The sequence below is a fragment of the Talpa europaea genome, assembly GCF_964194135.1.
Source record: "Talpa europaea genome assembly, chromosome: 1".
NCBI lineage: Eukaryota > Metazoa > Chordata > Mammalia > Eulipotyphla > Talpidae > Talpa > Talpa europaea.
In genome coordinates, this window is record NC_140073.1 from 117,250,362 (window position 1) to 117,267,418 (window position 17,057).

Sequence of the window (17,057 nt, forward strand, 5' to 3'; positions counted from 1 at the left end):
AAATAATAAGTCATTCTTTGAGCTCTACACTAATAGTTTCTTAACATTTTATTCCTTGTTCTTGAAAATAGTGAGACGCTTCCACGAAAATTAATGAAACACATGATTAAAAGAAGGCCACTTTTTGTACTTTGAAAGAAGATTTCTGGTTGACTATTTCTAATCCAAAAATTGAGTATTTTTTACAAGCCTTCTTTTATATATATTTAAGTTTTAAGCATAAAGTTTGTTTTTCTACTATATTTTAAATGGGTGAATGTCACTGTAAATGAATAGATTCAGACAAATGTGGAATGAACTTGAAGATGTAAGCATATCTTTTCTAATTAATTTTCTGTAAATATTCAAAAAGTGAAATGTATTTAAGCATTTATGGTTGAAAAATAATTCTCTTTGACTAACGATGATCATTAATCTATATTGTTTTTTATCTTCCAGATGTAGCAGTTGGTGCTTTTCGGTCTAATTCTGCTGTGTTGCTAAGGTAAGGTTGAACCATTTCATTGCTTAATGATAATGGGTTTAATTGTAAATGATGGGAGGCAACTTTTAAAATCATGGTAGTGACCTTGTAATACTCTTGTTGATATTCTGAAATTTAATTTTTGAACTTCAAGATGCTTTTCTCACCTTAAGTATAATTAACAAATCATCAGGTAAAGTCAATATTTTTACAAATTTAAATGAAAATTTCTGTTTACTCATGTATGGAAATTTAAGAGCATATATGCATAGACTATTAAGAAAGCAAGCAGTTTTGTGAAATTACTTAGTCCATGGAAGCTGATAATATCAGAGTAATTCTTAAGGAAAATAATTCTGCAATTAATAATATTGCTAATTTTATTTTCTTCCTAGGACAAGACCTGTAGTGATTGTTGATGCTTTCTTAAGTCATCCCGAGTCAGTAAATAGAACGAAGTTTGACTGTATTGAAAATGGGCTGCCTTCTGTGTGCATGAATCTGACACTCTGTTTCTCATACAAGGGCAAAGAAGTTCCAGGTTATATTGGTAAGTGTACCCTAGCAGAGTTAATGAAGAGTTAATGAAGTGTGCCCTTTGTCACTCACCTCTGGATCATCTTATGAACCCTCACTTTGTTTCACCATGGGGTCTTCTTTAGCACAGGAAAAAGCAGCCACCTGGAATGTCAGTGTGTGGGGTGTGTTAAGATTGTAATTGTTCAGAAGTTGTGGCAAGAAGCCATGTATCACTTCCTGTGTTATTTAAGGTGAACTAACTGAGCTTAGTCTATAAGATGTCTTTAGAGTAGAAAAACATCACGGTTCCTCCTTTGTTTTACTGGGCTTCTTAAAGTCTAAACTAGCTGACATTGGAAGATCCAAGAGGAAGGAGACTCTTCTTATTCTAGTCTGTTTGAGTAATTGAAGAAGCTTACCTGGAGTATAGAATCTGATTCTAATTTCCATAAATAACACACATCTCTTAAGGACTTACTATTTGACAATCATTTCCTGAGAGCCATGCCTGTTTCCCTATACAGAGGGAACTCTCAAGTTTCTGCTTTGAGAAAGTAGTATTATATGGCTCATCCAGGATTGGGGTTAAATAATCTCAAGGCAAATACATGTGACTTTATAAGTGTTATATTTTTATGGCAGATAAACATTCCTAATTATGTTATACTAAAGCTAATATTAGAATACATATTTGTGTGTTTTTTTGCTCATGTTTAGTATTATTTGTAGTGCTTAAGATGTTAATATAGTGGTTCTACAACCAGTTAAATTGACTCTAAACAAGATGACAAAAATAAGTTACAGGATAAATGAAACAGAATGAATTTAGGGAGGTGCCAATTAACTTCCCTCTCTGTCTACAGAAGGGTTCAGATAGACCTTTATAAATTGGCCCAAAATGACAAATTTCAAAAAAATTACCTTTCATTTTTATTTCAGTGTGAATCTGATTCTTGTAGCCCCTACTGGCAATTAGGTGTAGTGAAATCTAGTAAGCCTGGAGCATCCTGCTTCCATTTCTGCTCTATGTGTGTTGAAACTAGCCCATCATAGGAGAGAAGTATACTTGAGCTTATCACTTTGACATCTATAATTCAGTCCTTGAGCCTCACAAGAACCATCTAGAGTTGATTGTACTCATAACCTTTCTGGCTGTAGGCATCTAACAATATGAAGGACAGCAAATGTTTCTTAAGTCAAACTGTGGGCATGTAACAGGTTTCAGTCTGAATAAGCCTGTAAGGAGACGGACAGAATGAGTCTGGGATCTGCTTTTCATCAGAATCACTTTTGATTGTATTCTGCCAGGGTCCTGGCTAGAGCTGAATGATAGGACTGTGGGCAAGACCTTCATCCAGTTATTGATGGGCGAAGTGCAGTTTGAAAGTGTGACCCCAATAACACAGACAAGCTGATGGATTATCTGAAAGATGCACGTTAATAGGCTGGACTATTTCCCTTGATGTAAAATCACTGTTTGTTGTACTACCAATTCCACTGTCAGCAGATATTTTTTAAAAAGTGATTGAAAACAAATATATTAAACTCATAAATAACCACAGCATTGGTACAAAACATGCTTTATAGTTGTCATAAAATGACTCCTTGAGAGAAATAATTCACAATGTAAGCATGTTTAATATAACCAATACATTTTTCCTCATATCATGAATGGATTGTTATTCATACCTTTTCACTTACTTTTTGTCTGAGCTCAGGGTGATAAATTTGTGGATAGATATTCAATTATAGCTATCTCTCTGAGGTATTGAATCTTGGTTATTATAATTTTGAAGTCAATTGGTTTGGAGTTTATTTTCTAAATAAAAGGTAGGTTGAAAATTTATCTGAAATTTGTAGGAGTAATACAGGTTTTATATCCATGCTTCCTTGAAATAAATAGCTCAAACTATCCAGAAGAGTAAGTTACTCCTAGATGTACATGAGAACTTCAGGAGTTGTATAAGTTATTTAAAATACTACTTATGAATTATTGCCCTTATATAATGAGTCATATCTCAGCATATCATTAGATACAGTTTGTAAAGAACCCATTTAGATTCAAGAACTGGGTCTTACTTTCTTGGTAAGATCTGCTTGGAATTTGGGAGCTGTTTTTAATTTTTTTCTTTATGTATTGAAAATCCTCTTTAGTAGATGATTTACTATGCCAGATTTGAAATATATTCGTACCAATATTGAATATTGAGAGAATGTCTTCAATGTGTGTTGTGTTTGCACAAATTAACATGGGAAGGTCAAACTAGAAACAATGAAAACATGAAGGAGACTTCTGGGTCTTTGGTGACAAAGAAGGGGTCTTTGCGTAAACTACATAGATTTGACTTTTTAAACATGTGTTCAGCTTACTTTAAAAAACAAAACAAAATAATAGCAACCCCTCTCATTCAATCAGAAACAAACAAATGACATTAACCAAAAATTAAATTAGATGTGTTACCACACAAGGCAGAATATTGCCTGTGAGATTTGAGCACCTGTGGTGTTTTGTCTTTTCTTCCTTAGCTAGCTGTTTTAAGGACAAAAAGGACTTGAAATCAGAAATTTTACTCAGGACTTTTATTATTAGTAACAGCTTTGGAATTCAAGTATTGAGACATTTATATATAGAAAGATTAGGCAGATCACCAAAGATATTAATATCATTTTAAAAAATAGAAGCCTAGAGAAAAGTTAATAAATTTTTATTAATGTATAAAGATTTTAAAATTCATATTTTTAAACTCTTCCCTTTTTCATAGTTCAGGATCATTTAAAAAACTAATGATGAGAGAATTTAAGATATTTCCACTAAATTTATTTTTACCATGTCGCATGTAACAATGTAAATATTTTTAGATAACTATATTAATTGCAATCTCTCTACGATTTTGCAGTTTTGTTTTATAACATGAGTCTGGATGTGAACCGAAAGACAGAGACTCCATCAAGATTTTACTTTTCTTCTAATGGAACTTCTGATGTGATTACAGGAAGCATGAAAGTGTCAAGCAGAGTAACTAACTGTCAAACACATCAAGCATTTATGCGGGTAACCCTAACTAGTTTGTATTAATCTATATGTCAATGTTATCTATATGTCAGTGTTATCAATACAGTAATAGATTTACTGCATTTTCATTTTATATCAGTGTATTAATGAAGCAAGTGTTATCCTCTCCTGAACCTAATGATCTGTTGCTCCAGAATCGAACTGTTAGATAATCCTGAGATCTGGATAATTCACATTTGCTTTTTGCAACTTTTTTATTTCATATTTATCATGTTTATTGCATCACGTTTTTTAAAGATTTGTCTTTCCTTTTCTACAATTGCTATTTTCCTAACTTTGTTTATAGGCTTGCCTCCAAACTTATACATTAAGTAGCTGCTGAGCCTCAGAACTGTTTCAGGATAGGGCTTTTGGGGGTGGGGGTGGGCAGAGGGCAGTGGGGAAGTTGGTTGGTTTTTCATTTGACTTTAACAAAGCAGAATCTATCATGAGTGCTTTTAGATTATGTCTTTGTCTGTGAGCCAGCGTTGTCGGTGATGTCAGTGGGAACTTGCACAGTTGTAGTGTCGCCTGGGGATCATCTGTAGGCTGGGATGACAGCTCTCATGATGGTTTGGGGTATGTCCTGCCAAAGCACAGCCGATTTCATATTTCTTTTATTAAAACACTCATTCCCAAAATTATCATCAAGTCCCTTGCATTGGTCAAATGTTATCCTATGAAACAGTGCCAGGTCTTTTTCATTAGGGAGCTGTGTACTTCATCAGAAAATCTATTGTCACAAAAAAGCCAACTATTCTCAGGAGCCTTTTCTGGGATTTTAAATAGTCGCCTCAGCTTAGAACTTAATTTTCCCTTAGATACGTATTCCAAGCAAATGCAAACAAGCATCAAGACTCCAATACCCTATTAAATGCTAAGGCTATAATCCCTGTGCAATTTCCTCATTTCCCTTAATACTTTCTATTGTTGTACCAGAATAAAGCTATTAGATGGTTGAGAGCCAAAAAAATAGAATGATATTAATGTAATTATTTTTATATGCTAGGAATTAGAGGTGGATTTTTTTAATCCTACGTAGTTGTGATTTTACTTAGGTTAGTCAATTTTGTAGACTAACATTGAGATTATTTAGTGGCAACATAAGGATTAACATTAAATATTTACAAAGAAACATACTACATTGAATTTGTGTAAATGGCAGAAACTTTATCTGATTTGTTTAGTCCTATTTCTTGGCATTGTTCTTATGAACAAGGGTTCACCAAAATTGTACACTTTCTTCGGAATAAGTCTGTAGTAAAAATGACAGTTAAGCAGAATTTCCTGTGTGTGTTGTACTTAAACTTACAGTGTTACTGTATTGTCAGTGGCAGCAGATAACAGCCATTGACCTTGGCTAATGTCAAACAAAAGCACTTAGCTCTGGCATTGGTACATAGTAGAGACTTTTTAAAAAAAGTAATTGCTTTCTTCAGCATTTTTTTCATTCCAAGATTGCTTTGGGACATTTTTAAACTCATATACAGAAAGACAAACTCCAGTCCTCTCTTACAACCAACACAGGGAGATTGGAGGAACCACAGAATCAGTTGCCCACAACCTTGAGTTCCATCAAGAAGCTCTACCTGTTATTTAAGAAAATATAGGGGTATAATCAGCACATAATACTTCTGCACGGTGCCTGAGGCATGCTAAGACATTAACACTGCCATGATTCTACAGTCTGAGAGACTAGATAGTAACCTTTATTCTTCTATCTTTTCATTAATAGTGGGAAAAGAAGACAAATAGTGGTCAGGATGTTTGGATTGTTCCCATGTTCAATTAAACATGTCCATTATCAGGAGAGTTAATAGACATATTTGACCTCAGCATCCCTTAAAATGAAATGTGATGACATTTGTTAATTATGAACTCAGGCGTATAGTCCCCACCTCTCAGAGGATTCCCTGCCAACTAGTTGGGCATGCTTTCCTTGTATAACTGTTCCCTTTGGCCATATCTTAAATTGTCTTATATTAAATAAGCACTTAAGTTAATTGATAAATGGTGCTTAATTATTGAGTACCTACATTGTCTGAGATTCTAGTTGGGGCATGTGTGTAGATCAGTGGGTAAAATGTAAAAAGATCATGTAAATTTTGCATATTTTAGGAGATATGGATGATGATAAAGAGGAAGAAGGAAAGCAGAGTACAGGAAATTGTGGAATGCTAGAGAAGGAGTAAAAGATGCTGTTTTAAATAGAGTGGTCATCATAGGTCTCATTCAGAAACCATCATTTAAACAAACTTGCAGGAAGTGAAGAAATTACCCATGTATCAATAGATGTCCAGGATCAGTGGTTATTAACTTCAGCATGTTGTTACATCATCTAGATGACTGATTAATACACAAATTGCTGGGTTCCACCTAGAATTCCTTATTCAGTAGGTATCTGGTAAGACCTGAGAATTTGCATTTCTGCAAAATACTTGGGTGATACTAATGCTACTGGCTTAGGACTCCTACTTTGAGGATCCCTGGTCTAGGAGAAAAATATTACAAAGAAAAGCTAGATTAAAATGCCACAAGAAAGGAATGTGCCTCATTGTTTTAGGGAACAATGGGGAGGTAAGGATGATTGGAAATGTGAACTAATAATAATGGAAAGAGAGTCACATCATACAAAACCTGTGGCTTTTTCTGTGAGTGAAATGAGGATATAATGTTGAGTTTGGGTCCAAAAAGTGAGATGATGTGATTTAGTATTAACACACTAGCTGCTGTATTGAGACTAAAAGGTAGAGAACCATGGTTGACTCTATAATAACTGAGGTGAGAGATGATGGCTCCAAAACCACCAATGAAGGTGGAGGCAATGGATGTGGTGAGAAATTATTGAAGGCAGATCCTGCAGTTTGCTGAGATACTGGTTTGAGCATTTGAGAAGGGCTTCAGGATGATTGAAAGGTCTATAGCCCAAACAACTGAAGGAGGATAGTTTCCATCAATAGAGACAATATTGCAAGGTAAATAATCTTAAAGTGGAAAATTCTGGGGTTTGGCTGTGTATCTGCTGGAGAGGCCTGATTTTCCTTGCAAGTATAAATATCAATTATGCTTTTGTATATATTGATCTGAAATTAAGGAGAGGCATAGAATTGAAAATATACATACATTTTTAGCATATGGGTGATTTTTAAAGCCATGAGGTCATCACAGATGGAGAAGGTCAAGGTCTGCACTTCTGGTTGTACAAGATTCTAGAGAAAAGAAAGGCATTCTAAGGTAATGAGAATGACCAACAGGTTAGTAAGGAAGAAAACCAAGTGCTTGTGGCCTCCTAGAAGTAAAGTGAATAAAGCAGAGCAAGGGAGAAAGTTATTACAATGTATTCCTTCAGTGCTGCTGCTTGGTCAACTAAGATGAGGCCTGAGAACTGACCACTGGGCTTAGCAATGTGGGCCAGGGGCTTTTGGTGATTGTGACAATAGTATTTCAGAGGAGTAGTAGGAAAAAGGAGGAGAGGAATTGGAGGCAAAGTATTGGTGATTCTTCGCAAAGTTTTTATCTAAAGAGAACCAAAAAAAAAAAAAAAAACCAAACAAAAACAAAAAAAAAACTGGGTCTGAAGTCAGTAACTGACAAGAGAAGTGGAGTTAAGCATTCTTTTTTTTTCTTATAAGATAGCATGTTTTTAGCAAATGGACCAAAAAAGAAGGCAGAACAGCCATACTTATATCAGATGAAATAGACTTCAAATTAAAAGAAGTAAAAAGAGACATAGAGGGACACTACATTATGATCAAGGGAACAATACATCAGGAAGATATAACACTCATCAATATATACTCACCAAATGAAGGGGCACCAAAATATATTAGACAATTATTATCAGCTCTGAAAGCAGATATTAAAGAAAATACATATATAGTGGGAGACTTCAACACCCCACTCTTACCAATGGACAGATCATCGAGACAAAAAATAAACAAAGACACTAGAGTCCTAAATAAAGACATAGAACTCATAGGCTTAACAGACATCTATAGGACACTGCCCCCAAAATAATCCGAGTACACATTTTTCTCAAGTGCGCATGGATCATTCTCCAGAATCAATCACATACTGGGCCACAAGACAAACATCAACAGATACATGAAAATCAAAATCATTCCAACTATCTTCTCCAATCATAAAGGCATCAAGCTAGAAATAAATCATGAAAAGAAAACAAGGAACCCTCCCACTTCCTGGAGATTGAAATCCACGTTACTGGAAGACCACTGGACTCATGAGGAGATAGATCAAAGAAGAAATTAAAAAATACTTTGAGTTGAATGACAAGGAGGACACCACTTTGCAGAATGTATGGGATGCAGCAAAAGCAGTAATAAGAGGAAAATAAACAGCAAGACAGGCTCACATCAACAAACAAGAAAGAACTCAAAGAAACCACCTAATCTCACATCCCAAAGAACTAGAAAAAGAACAACAAAAAAACCCCAAAGCCAGTAGAAGAAAGGAAATAATAAAAATCAAAGCAGAAATAAATTAGAAATTAGAATTAGAAATTAAAAAAACAAAAGATCAATGAAACCAAAAGTTGGTTCTTTGAAAAAATAAACAAAATAGACAAACCTCTAGCAAGGCTCACAAGAATAAACGGTAGAAAACACATGAATAGGATTATAAATGAAAAAGGAGAAATCACAACAGATTCAGTAGAAATCAAAAGAATAATCAGAGATTACTATGAACACTTATATGCAAACAAATTCAACAACCTAGAAGAGATGGACAAATTCCTAGAATGATATAATCATCCAAAGGTGGACAAAGAAAAAATAGAACAACTAAACAGAACAATTACAAGCAGCAAAATTGAAGCAGTAATCAAAGCACTCCCCAAAAACAAAAGCCCAGGCCCAGACGGCTTCACAAATGAATTCTACCAAACGTGCAGCAGTGAATTAGTGCCTATACTACACAAACTCTTTCAAAAAATGGAAAAAGAAGGAATACTACCAAATACGTTCTACGAAGCCAACATTACACTAAATGCAAATAATACCAAAACCCAACAAAGACAGCACAAAAAAAGGAAATTACAGGCCAATCTCCCTAATGAACACTGATGCAAAAATCCTCAACAAAATCCTTGCCAACAGAATCCAACAATGCATCCATAAGATAATTCACCACAACCAAGTAGGATTTATTCCAGGGACATAAGGATGGTTCAACATCCGAAAATCAATCAACGTAATCCAACACATCAACGAAAAGAAATATAAAAACCATATGATAATATCCATAGATGCTGAGAAAGCATTTGACAAAGTGCAACACCCATTTATGATAAAGGCCCTTGAAATTCTCGGGATACAAGGAACATACCTCAACATCATAAAGGCCATATATGACAAGCCCACAGCCAATATCATTCTCAATGGTGAAAAGCTAAAAGCATTCCCATTAAGATCTGGAACCAGACAAGGATGTCCATTCTCACCACTGCTTTTCAACATAATACTGGAAGTCCTAGCCAGAGCAATAGGACAAGAGAAAGACATACAAGGAATCCAAATACGCAAGGAAGAAGTCAAACTATCACTATTTGCAGATGATATGATACTAAACATAAAGAATCTCAAAAACACCACAGAAAAACTAATTAAACTAATCCATCAGTTTAGTAAAGTGGCAGGATACAAAATCAATGCACAAAAATCAGTAGCCTTCCTATACTCGAACAATAAGCCTGAAGAAGAAGAAATCAAGAAAACCATTCCTTTTATTATTGAAACAAAAAAAAAATCAAATACCTGGGAATAAACCTAACAAAAGAAGTAAAGGACCTATACAAAGACAATTATAAAACACTGTTAAAAGAAATAAAAGTAGACACAAAGAAATGGAAAGACATCCCCTGCTCATGGATCGGAAGAATTAACATTATCAAAATGGCTATCCTACCAAAAGCAATTTACAGATTCAATGCTATTCCAATTAAAACTTCAATGTCATCCTTCAAAGAAATAGAAAAAATATTGATGAAATTCATATGGAGCCACCAAAAACCCCAAATAGCCAATACCCTCCTGAAAAAAAGGAAGGGAATGGAGGCATCACTCTCCCAGATTTCAAACTATACTACAAAGCCATAATCATCAAAACTGCATGGTATTGGAACCAGAACAGACACACGGACCAATGGAACAGAATAGAAAACCCAGAAATAAACCCACAGATTTATGGTCAACTAATCTTTGACAAAGGAGCAAAGAATATGCACTGGAGCAAAGAAAGTTTGTTCAATAAATGGTGTTGGGAAAAACTGGGTCGCTACATGCAAAAGAATGAAACTTGACTACTACCTCACCCCATGCACAAAAACCAACTCAAAATGGATTAAAGAACTAGACATAAGACCTGAAACCATAAAATATACAGAAGGAAATATTGGTGAAACACTACATGACATGCACCTCAAAGACATCTTTACAGACTCATTGCCCAAAGCAGTGATAGTGAAGGCAAAGATAAACAGCTGGGATTACATTAAATTAAAGAGCTTCTGCACAGCAAAAGAGACAATAACCAAAACAAAGAGAAACCTCACCGACTGGGAGAAAATTTTTGCATACAACACTAATGATAAAGGACTGATTACAAAAATCTACAAAGAGCTGACGAGACTCAACAAAAACAAAGAAAATAATCCAGTCAAAAAGTGGGCAGAAGAGCTAAAAAGAAACTTCTCCAAAGAGGAAATACAAATGGCCAACAGGCATATGAAAAAATGTTCAACATCACTTGCAATCAGGGAAATGCAAATCAAAACTACAATGAGATACCATCTCACAAAAGTGAGAATGGCACATATTAAAAAAACTAGCAATAACAAATGTTGGCGAGGATGTGGAGAGAAAGGAACTCTCCTGCATTGCTGGTGGGAGTGCAAACTGGTCCAACCACTATGGAAAGCTGTGTGGAGATTCCTCAACCTACTAAAGATAGAGCTTCCATATGATCCAGCAATTCCACTCCTAGGTATTTACCCAAAGGACACAGAAACATCAATTCCAAAGAGCACCTGCACCCCTATGTTTATAGCAGCACTATTTACTATAGCTAAGCTTTGGAAACAACCCAAATGCCCAAAAATAGATGACTAGATCAAGAAGATGTGGTACATATACACCATGGAATATTACTCAGCATTCAAAAAAAAATAAACACATGCAATCTGCAGCAACATGGAAGGGATCATGCTGGAAGGGATCATGCTCAGTGAAATAAGCCAGAAAGAAAAAGAAAAATACCGGATGGTCTCACTCATAGCAGGAATCTAGAAAACCTAGACAAGGGACCAGGAAAAAGAATAGCTATAAGAAAGAAAAAATCAAAATCAACAAACAACTGTGAACCAGAGACACACTATGGTGGGGCAGGGAAAGGAGGAATTGGGGTCAAAGTAAGGGGGTTGCAATTGTATGGGGAATATAAAAATTAAAAAAATAGTTACCATAAAAAATAAATGGTGACTATGCAAAAAAAAAAAACATGTGTTTGTGCTGATCATGTGCTTTAATAGAGTGAAGCATTTACCATATTTCTTAAAGACAAGGGTTGTATTAAATATTTAAATGTTATAGGTAGGCACATGCATAGTTCAGCTCCATGTGTTTGCAGATGCTAGGTAGCTGTGGTGGGAGTACTGCAGAAGTTTTCTCTGATTGCTTTACTATCTCAGTGATGTACAAAGCAAATGCATTAGCTTGAGTAGGGATGGGGAGGTGGGGTGTGGGAAGATGTAATAGTCTTCTAGGGAAGTGAGAGAGTCAGGAAGTACAATTTGGTTGTGATATGTCTAAATTATGATCTATTTTTGTCATGGTCATAAGTGAGATTACTCAGTATGGTTGTTTTTTCCCATCATTTAACCTTACAGGTGAAAATTACAGCTAATGAAGAGTTACAGTTACCAGAGCTGTGGTTTCCTAAGGAAGGTGACAACATTGAAGGAGTATGCAAACAAATGGTTATATTGCTGCCATTAAGTTGAAGTAGAATAAAGAGAGGAGAAAGGACAAAGGACAAATTGAGAGTAAAGGACAAAAGGAAAAATGTTGAATTGGAGGTCTAAGTGGGATCAGCAAATTGCTGAATTGAGTATTAAGGAGAATGAGCGGGAAAAAAATCTCATCAATATTGCTACATAGAAAAGTCATTGGGGACCTGAAGGTGAAGAAAAGATTGAATTTTGTTTATAGTCTTGTTCACAATTCCTTGATTATCTCATGCAAATGAAAGTCTTTAAACCTACTTATGTTTATAAAACTCATTAACGTCTTTGATGATAGAGAATCTGGCAATTAAACCCAAATTCCATCATAAAACTTGAGCTTTTATTAAGTCCTTCTCTTTTAATTACACATTTGGGATAGAGGAGATACTTTTAACCTTATTCCTCACCAAACCATTCCCCGTATGGCACAAAAACATAAGTCTTAACATATACCTTGATTAAAATTATTCTATACAAGAATTTCACATCCCCTTTCAAGCACAGATTAAATGGCCTGCCTTCTTCTGTACTATTTGCATATTTTTACTCAAGTATATCCCCCAAAACATTGTGGATTTATGGGTTATAGGCAGTGTCTATAATTCATAGATAGTAACTTTCAGTTTTGTATCCCCAGAGCCTGCCATGTACACAGTAGGTCTATGAGTAGATATCTTCAAATGTTTATACCATCATTCTTTCATTCAAGAATATAAGTATTTCCTGGCTCCACCCTTAAAATAAATTTCTTCACTACGTAAACATAGTAAGATGATATGGGCCTGCATTTCATTTCTCAAGTTGGCCATAAATACAAATTTCCATCAAAGTCAACAAGACAGGCTTTGTGAAATTTCAGGCCTCTGCTAATTTGCATGCTTGTGGGTACCCTATTTTATGTAATTGTCCATAAAAATGTGGCATGGAATTGTCATTACTTTTAATATAGATAGCACATGCCCATCCAAATTAAAAATTTTAAGCAAATCTACTTTTTCCTTCCAAACACTTAATTAGTCACTTTAAGACATTTTTGATATTATAGCTTTTGTCCTTAGGTGGAGCTGTTAAAGTTAAATAAGTGTGAATATCTGTCAAATACAGTTCTTGCAAGAGTGCACATACATTTTATATATTGTGAGAAAAGCATAATTAATAGCTAATTAGGATAATGAAAGTAATATACACCAGATGTAGAGAAGACCTTGTGGAAAATTAGTATGAATTAGATAACATGTGATTTGGTCAAAGCAAGCTTGTTGAGAAGAATTAAAACAGTGGACATGTGGAGGGACAATCAGTGGCTGTCTAGCTCCTACACCTAGGGAATAATTTAATCAAGTTTGCTATTGTAATACTCAGGGCTTCAAGCTGTTCTGTTTTCACAAGTTGATAACTTGGGATTTGGGCCTTGATTTGCAACATTCCTTTATGGTCAAAGTTTCGTGTTGAGACGATCACTTATCAAGTAATTTAACAATCTCCTTATATAAGTATGGAAAGTTAATGAATGATCTTGAGTATTCTGTTTCATGCTCCAAATCTTCAGGTTCCTACCACTTAAGACAAGTCTAATACTCTATATGTAATTTATATTTTATTTAATAATCAGTGGTTGACAGTAGTCTTTTTTTTTCTTATTCCTTTTAAATGTTCATGATAATTTCTTTTTTTTTTTTAAGATTTATTTATGTATGCAAGAGCTGGGGTACAGGCCAGAGATGCGGGGAGTGAGAGGACTCACCAGAGACAGAGTGGGGAACAGAACAGGCAGACTGACTGACTGAAATACACTGCTGAGGGGAGCAGTGGGCGAGTCAGGAGAGGTCTGCTGCACCATATGGGTTGCTCCCTGGCTGGCTGCTATTGCATAGTGCGGTGGTTAACCCCTTGCGCCACCAGGGAGGTCCATGAGAATTTCTATCACAGGTTTCCTCTGCTATCCAAAATCAAAGCATGCCTATTTGGTATGATTTGGTAGGTTACTTTTTGTTTCTGGGCATGTGCAATATAAACAGTAACAGCATCCTCACACCCCAAAAATAATCTACCAAATCATACTTAATAGGCATTCTCTAATTTTTGAATAATGAAGGAAATCTATATAAGAAACTAAAATTCAGTTATTCCTTGGTTGGCTTACATAGCTACGTTTTGAAATTACATGCATTTGAATATCATGTCTAATGTCCTTGCTAAGTGTCAGGCATTGTGCTAAGTGATTTATGTACTGTTGAATCTCCACAACAATAATGTGTCAGTATCAAAACCATCATCATTGTTACTCCCATTTTCAGCTGATGTAATTGAGTCAGGCTATGCATTTTGCCGAAGGTTGCAAAGATAATAAGTGCTGAATCTGAGATTTGAACCCAAGAACTTTACCTCCATTCTACTTGCTTTTAACCATTGTATATTGATAATATTGATAATATTGACAATATTGATAATATTGTGATATGGAAGAGTACATCCTTTTTTATAATTATGTAAAGACATAGAATAGATGCAGCCTTTTATGAGCTATGTGTCATCTTTATTTACTTCATTGATTTTGGCAAAGGTTGCCATAGATGAAGTAGTATAACAGTTGTCTGCATGACAAGTATTTTTTTCTATTCATGAGGGACTATTAATTGATGAAATTTAGAAAGCTGTTCTTTATTTGCTTTGAGACGGTAATGTGTAAGCTGTATCCCAATCCTGACATGTCTTTAAATAGAAACCTGGTCCACTGACATTACTCCCTAGGAGGTCTGTCAATTGTCATGTCATAGATTTACTGAGAAACTCATCATGCATAAATATAAACTTCAATTATGGTTTGTTAATATGTCTAGTCCTGGTGAAAACACAGAAGTCTCTTCTTTAATAGTAAAGTAGCTCTTTGTAAATCTGTTTATTTAAACAAGAAGTACTTGTAGATTGAAATGCACATTATCAAGAGTAGGGTAAAACCGAACTTTGTGTTGAACTTGTTAGTATGAAATGCTTTGAAGTGTGTGACCAATTCTTCAGGTACCTTCTGAGTATAGTAATAATTCGAATATCAAAAAAACTGCATAATTCCTGTGTGGGTGGACTATATCTACTAATAGTTCTGCCTTTCAAGTCCTGACATCATTTTCACTTTTAATTTTTGTTATGCCTGAGATACTTGTTTTATAGATCTGCCATCAACATGTCTTACTTCTTACAATATAATTGTAGTTGAATTTTATAATAAAACCTCATGAATTGCTTTGTTAGTAAGATATGATTTGCCCACCCTCTTCCATGATAAGGAGAAAAAAGGGAAACTATTTTAATACACTTTTAAAATCTCCTTTCTATGATAAGGACATCTTGGATAAACGCTTTCTCCAAGATACCATATTTTATGTCTTCCCTGACTTCCATGTATCTTCGTGGGATTGAGATACTAGAACACCTTTACTATCTAGTGAAAGTGTTTCCTTAACAGGATGCCAAATGCTTTCAAAGTTGCTCTCTTGTTGGTTATAACTCTATTTGTACTATGTATGTTAATAATTTTGATAGTGATGTAATATATTCCCTTTAATGAGGAGGATAGTACGTAATCACATGAAAACATAATTTTTAAGTTCTTGGTGAAATGTTTTTAAAAGATAAAAATAATTCCTGCATGTAGAAATAAAGAATAAAAATGTGGTTTGACAGAGTAATAAATTTAGGGGCAGTAGACAATAAATGAAAAAAAAAAACTAATCATTCGGAACTAACTTTGACTATATATAAATGAGATTAAGAATGAGGAACCAGGTATAAAAATTAGTAAGTAAAATTATTGAGTAAAATGGATTCCAAACAAGTTATAAATCCTGTGTAACTGATACATTGAAGAACCATCTTTGTGAAGAATAAAAGCATAATAAACAGAAAAACTGTAGCAACTAATATAATGTAGTAAAGTACTAGGATAAAATATTAAATACACAAAACAATTAGTTTCCCTTTATATTATTCATAAAGTCTTAGAAAATATAAGTTGAAAAAGGTCCATAAAGAATAGAAAATAAAGCTTCATAATTAATATGAATCAATTTGAATCAAAATGTTACTGAGAGGCATTTAAAGAAAACTCAAATAAAGCAATTTCATGTTTCTACAAGTCTGCTACAGGGAAATATTAAATAGAATAAAATGTTGATTGACACTTTAAAATTATTTGTGAAGAGTTTATAATGAAAAATGCTTATGTTATAATATCAAGTTATAAAAAGTATGCATAGAAACAGTATGGAAGAAAATATGCCCACATGTAGATCTAACTATTTTTAGATGGTGTTATTTTTGTGTTTTTCATAATAAATAGGAATGCTTTTATAATGTGAAAAAACATACAAGTTTTTTGAAATAGTTTAGATTAAAAGGTAAGATTTTTCTTTGACTTCCATGTGTTGTTTGGTCTTAGACTGCAGAAAAAAAGATGAGCATTCTATATGTTTTTATGGACATGCTTGTTGTCATTATTAATTTTTATGGTTTGAAATTTATGTAGAAAGATGTGCGGGACATCCTCACCCCAATTCAGATTGAAGCTGCTTATCACCTTGGGCATCACGTCATCAGTAAACGAAGCACAGATGAATTCCCGCCTCTTCAGCCAATTCTTCAGCGGAAGAAAGAAAAAGACAAGATTGAAAAAACAGTAAGCATATTTCCCTTTTCTTCAAAACATTGTGATATACAATTAAAGAATTTTTTAGTATTTTATATTTCTGGGGAAATGAGCTTAGATTCACTTCAAATGTTTTATGAATGGGTTGATTATGTAAAAAGATTTATGGTTTGTTGTCTTGTTTGTTCTTTACTTATTTTTTACATCTCCCTTAGGATATTGAATTGAATATTTAAAAATACACAGTCATAGCCATGGCTTCCCATACACATAAATGCTCGCTTCTTTCCTGGGTGCCTTGCAGGGGAGAAAATACATGACAAGGGAGCACATGGGGTGGAAGTGAGTTGTGTTCATGGGT

The 17,057-nt window shown here is 34.4% G+C and overlaps 1 protein-coding gene across 1 annotated transcript in view; it reads left to right on the forward strand.

Moving 5' to 3' along the window:
• ITGA4 (integrin subunit alpha 4) overlaps window positions 1–17,057 on the forward strand; it is a gene marked incomplete at its 5' end in the record, with an annotated part of 82,180 nt that overhangs the window by 38,925 nt on the left and 26,198 nt on the right. The window contains 4 exons of the mRNA XM_084242177.1: window positions 439–484; window positions 859–1,013; window positions 3,880–4,034; window positions 16,577–16,726. Of these exons, the coding sequence (XP_084098303.1) occupies window positions 439–484; window positions 859–1,013; window positions 3,880–4,034; window positions 16,577–16,726 (506 nt within the window). The remainder of the gene's footprint in view (window positions 1–438; window positions 485–858; window positions 1,014–3,879; window positions 4,035–16,576; window positions 16,727–17,057) is intronic.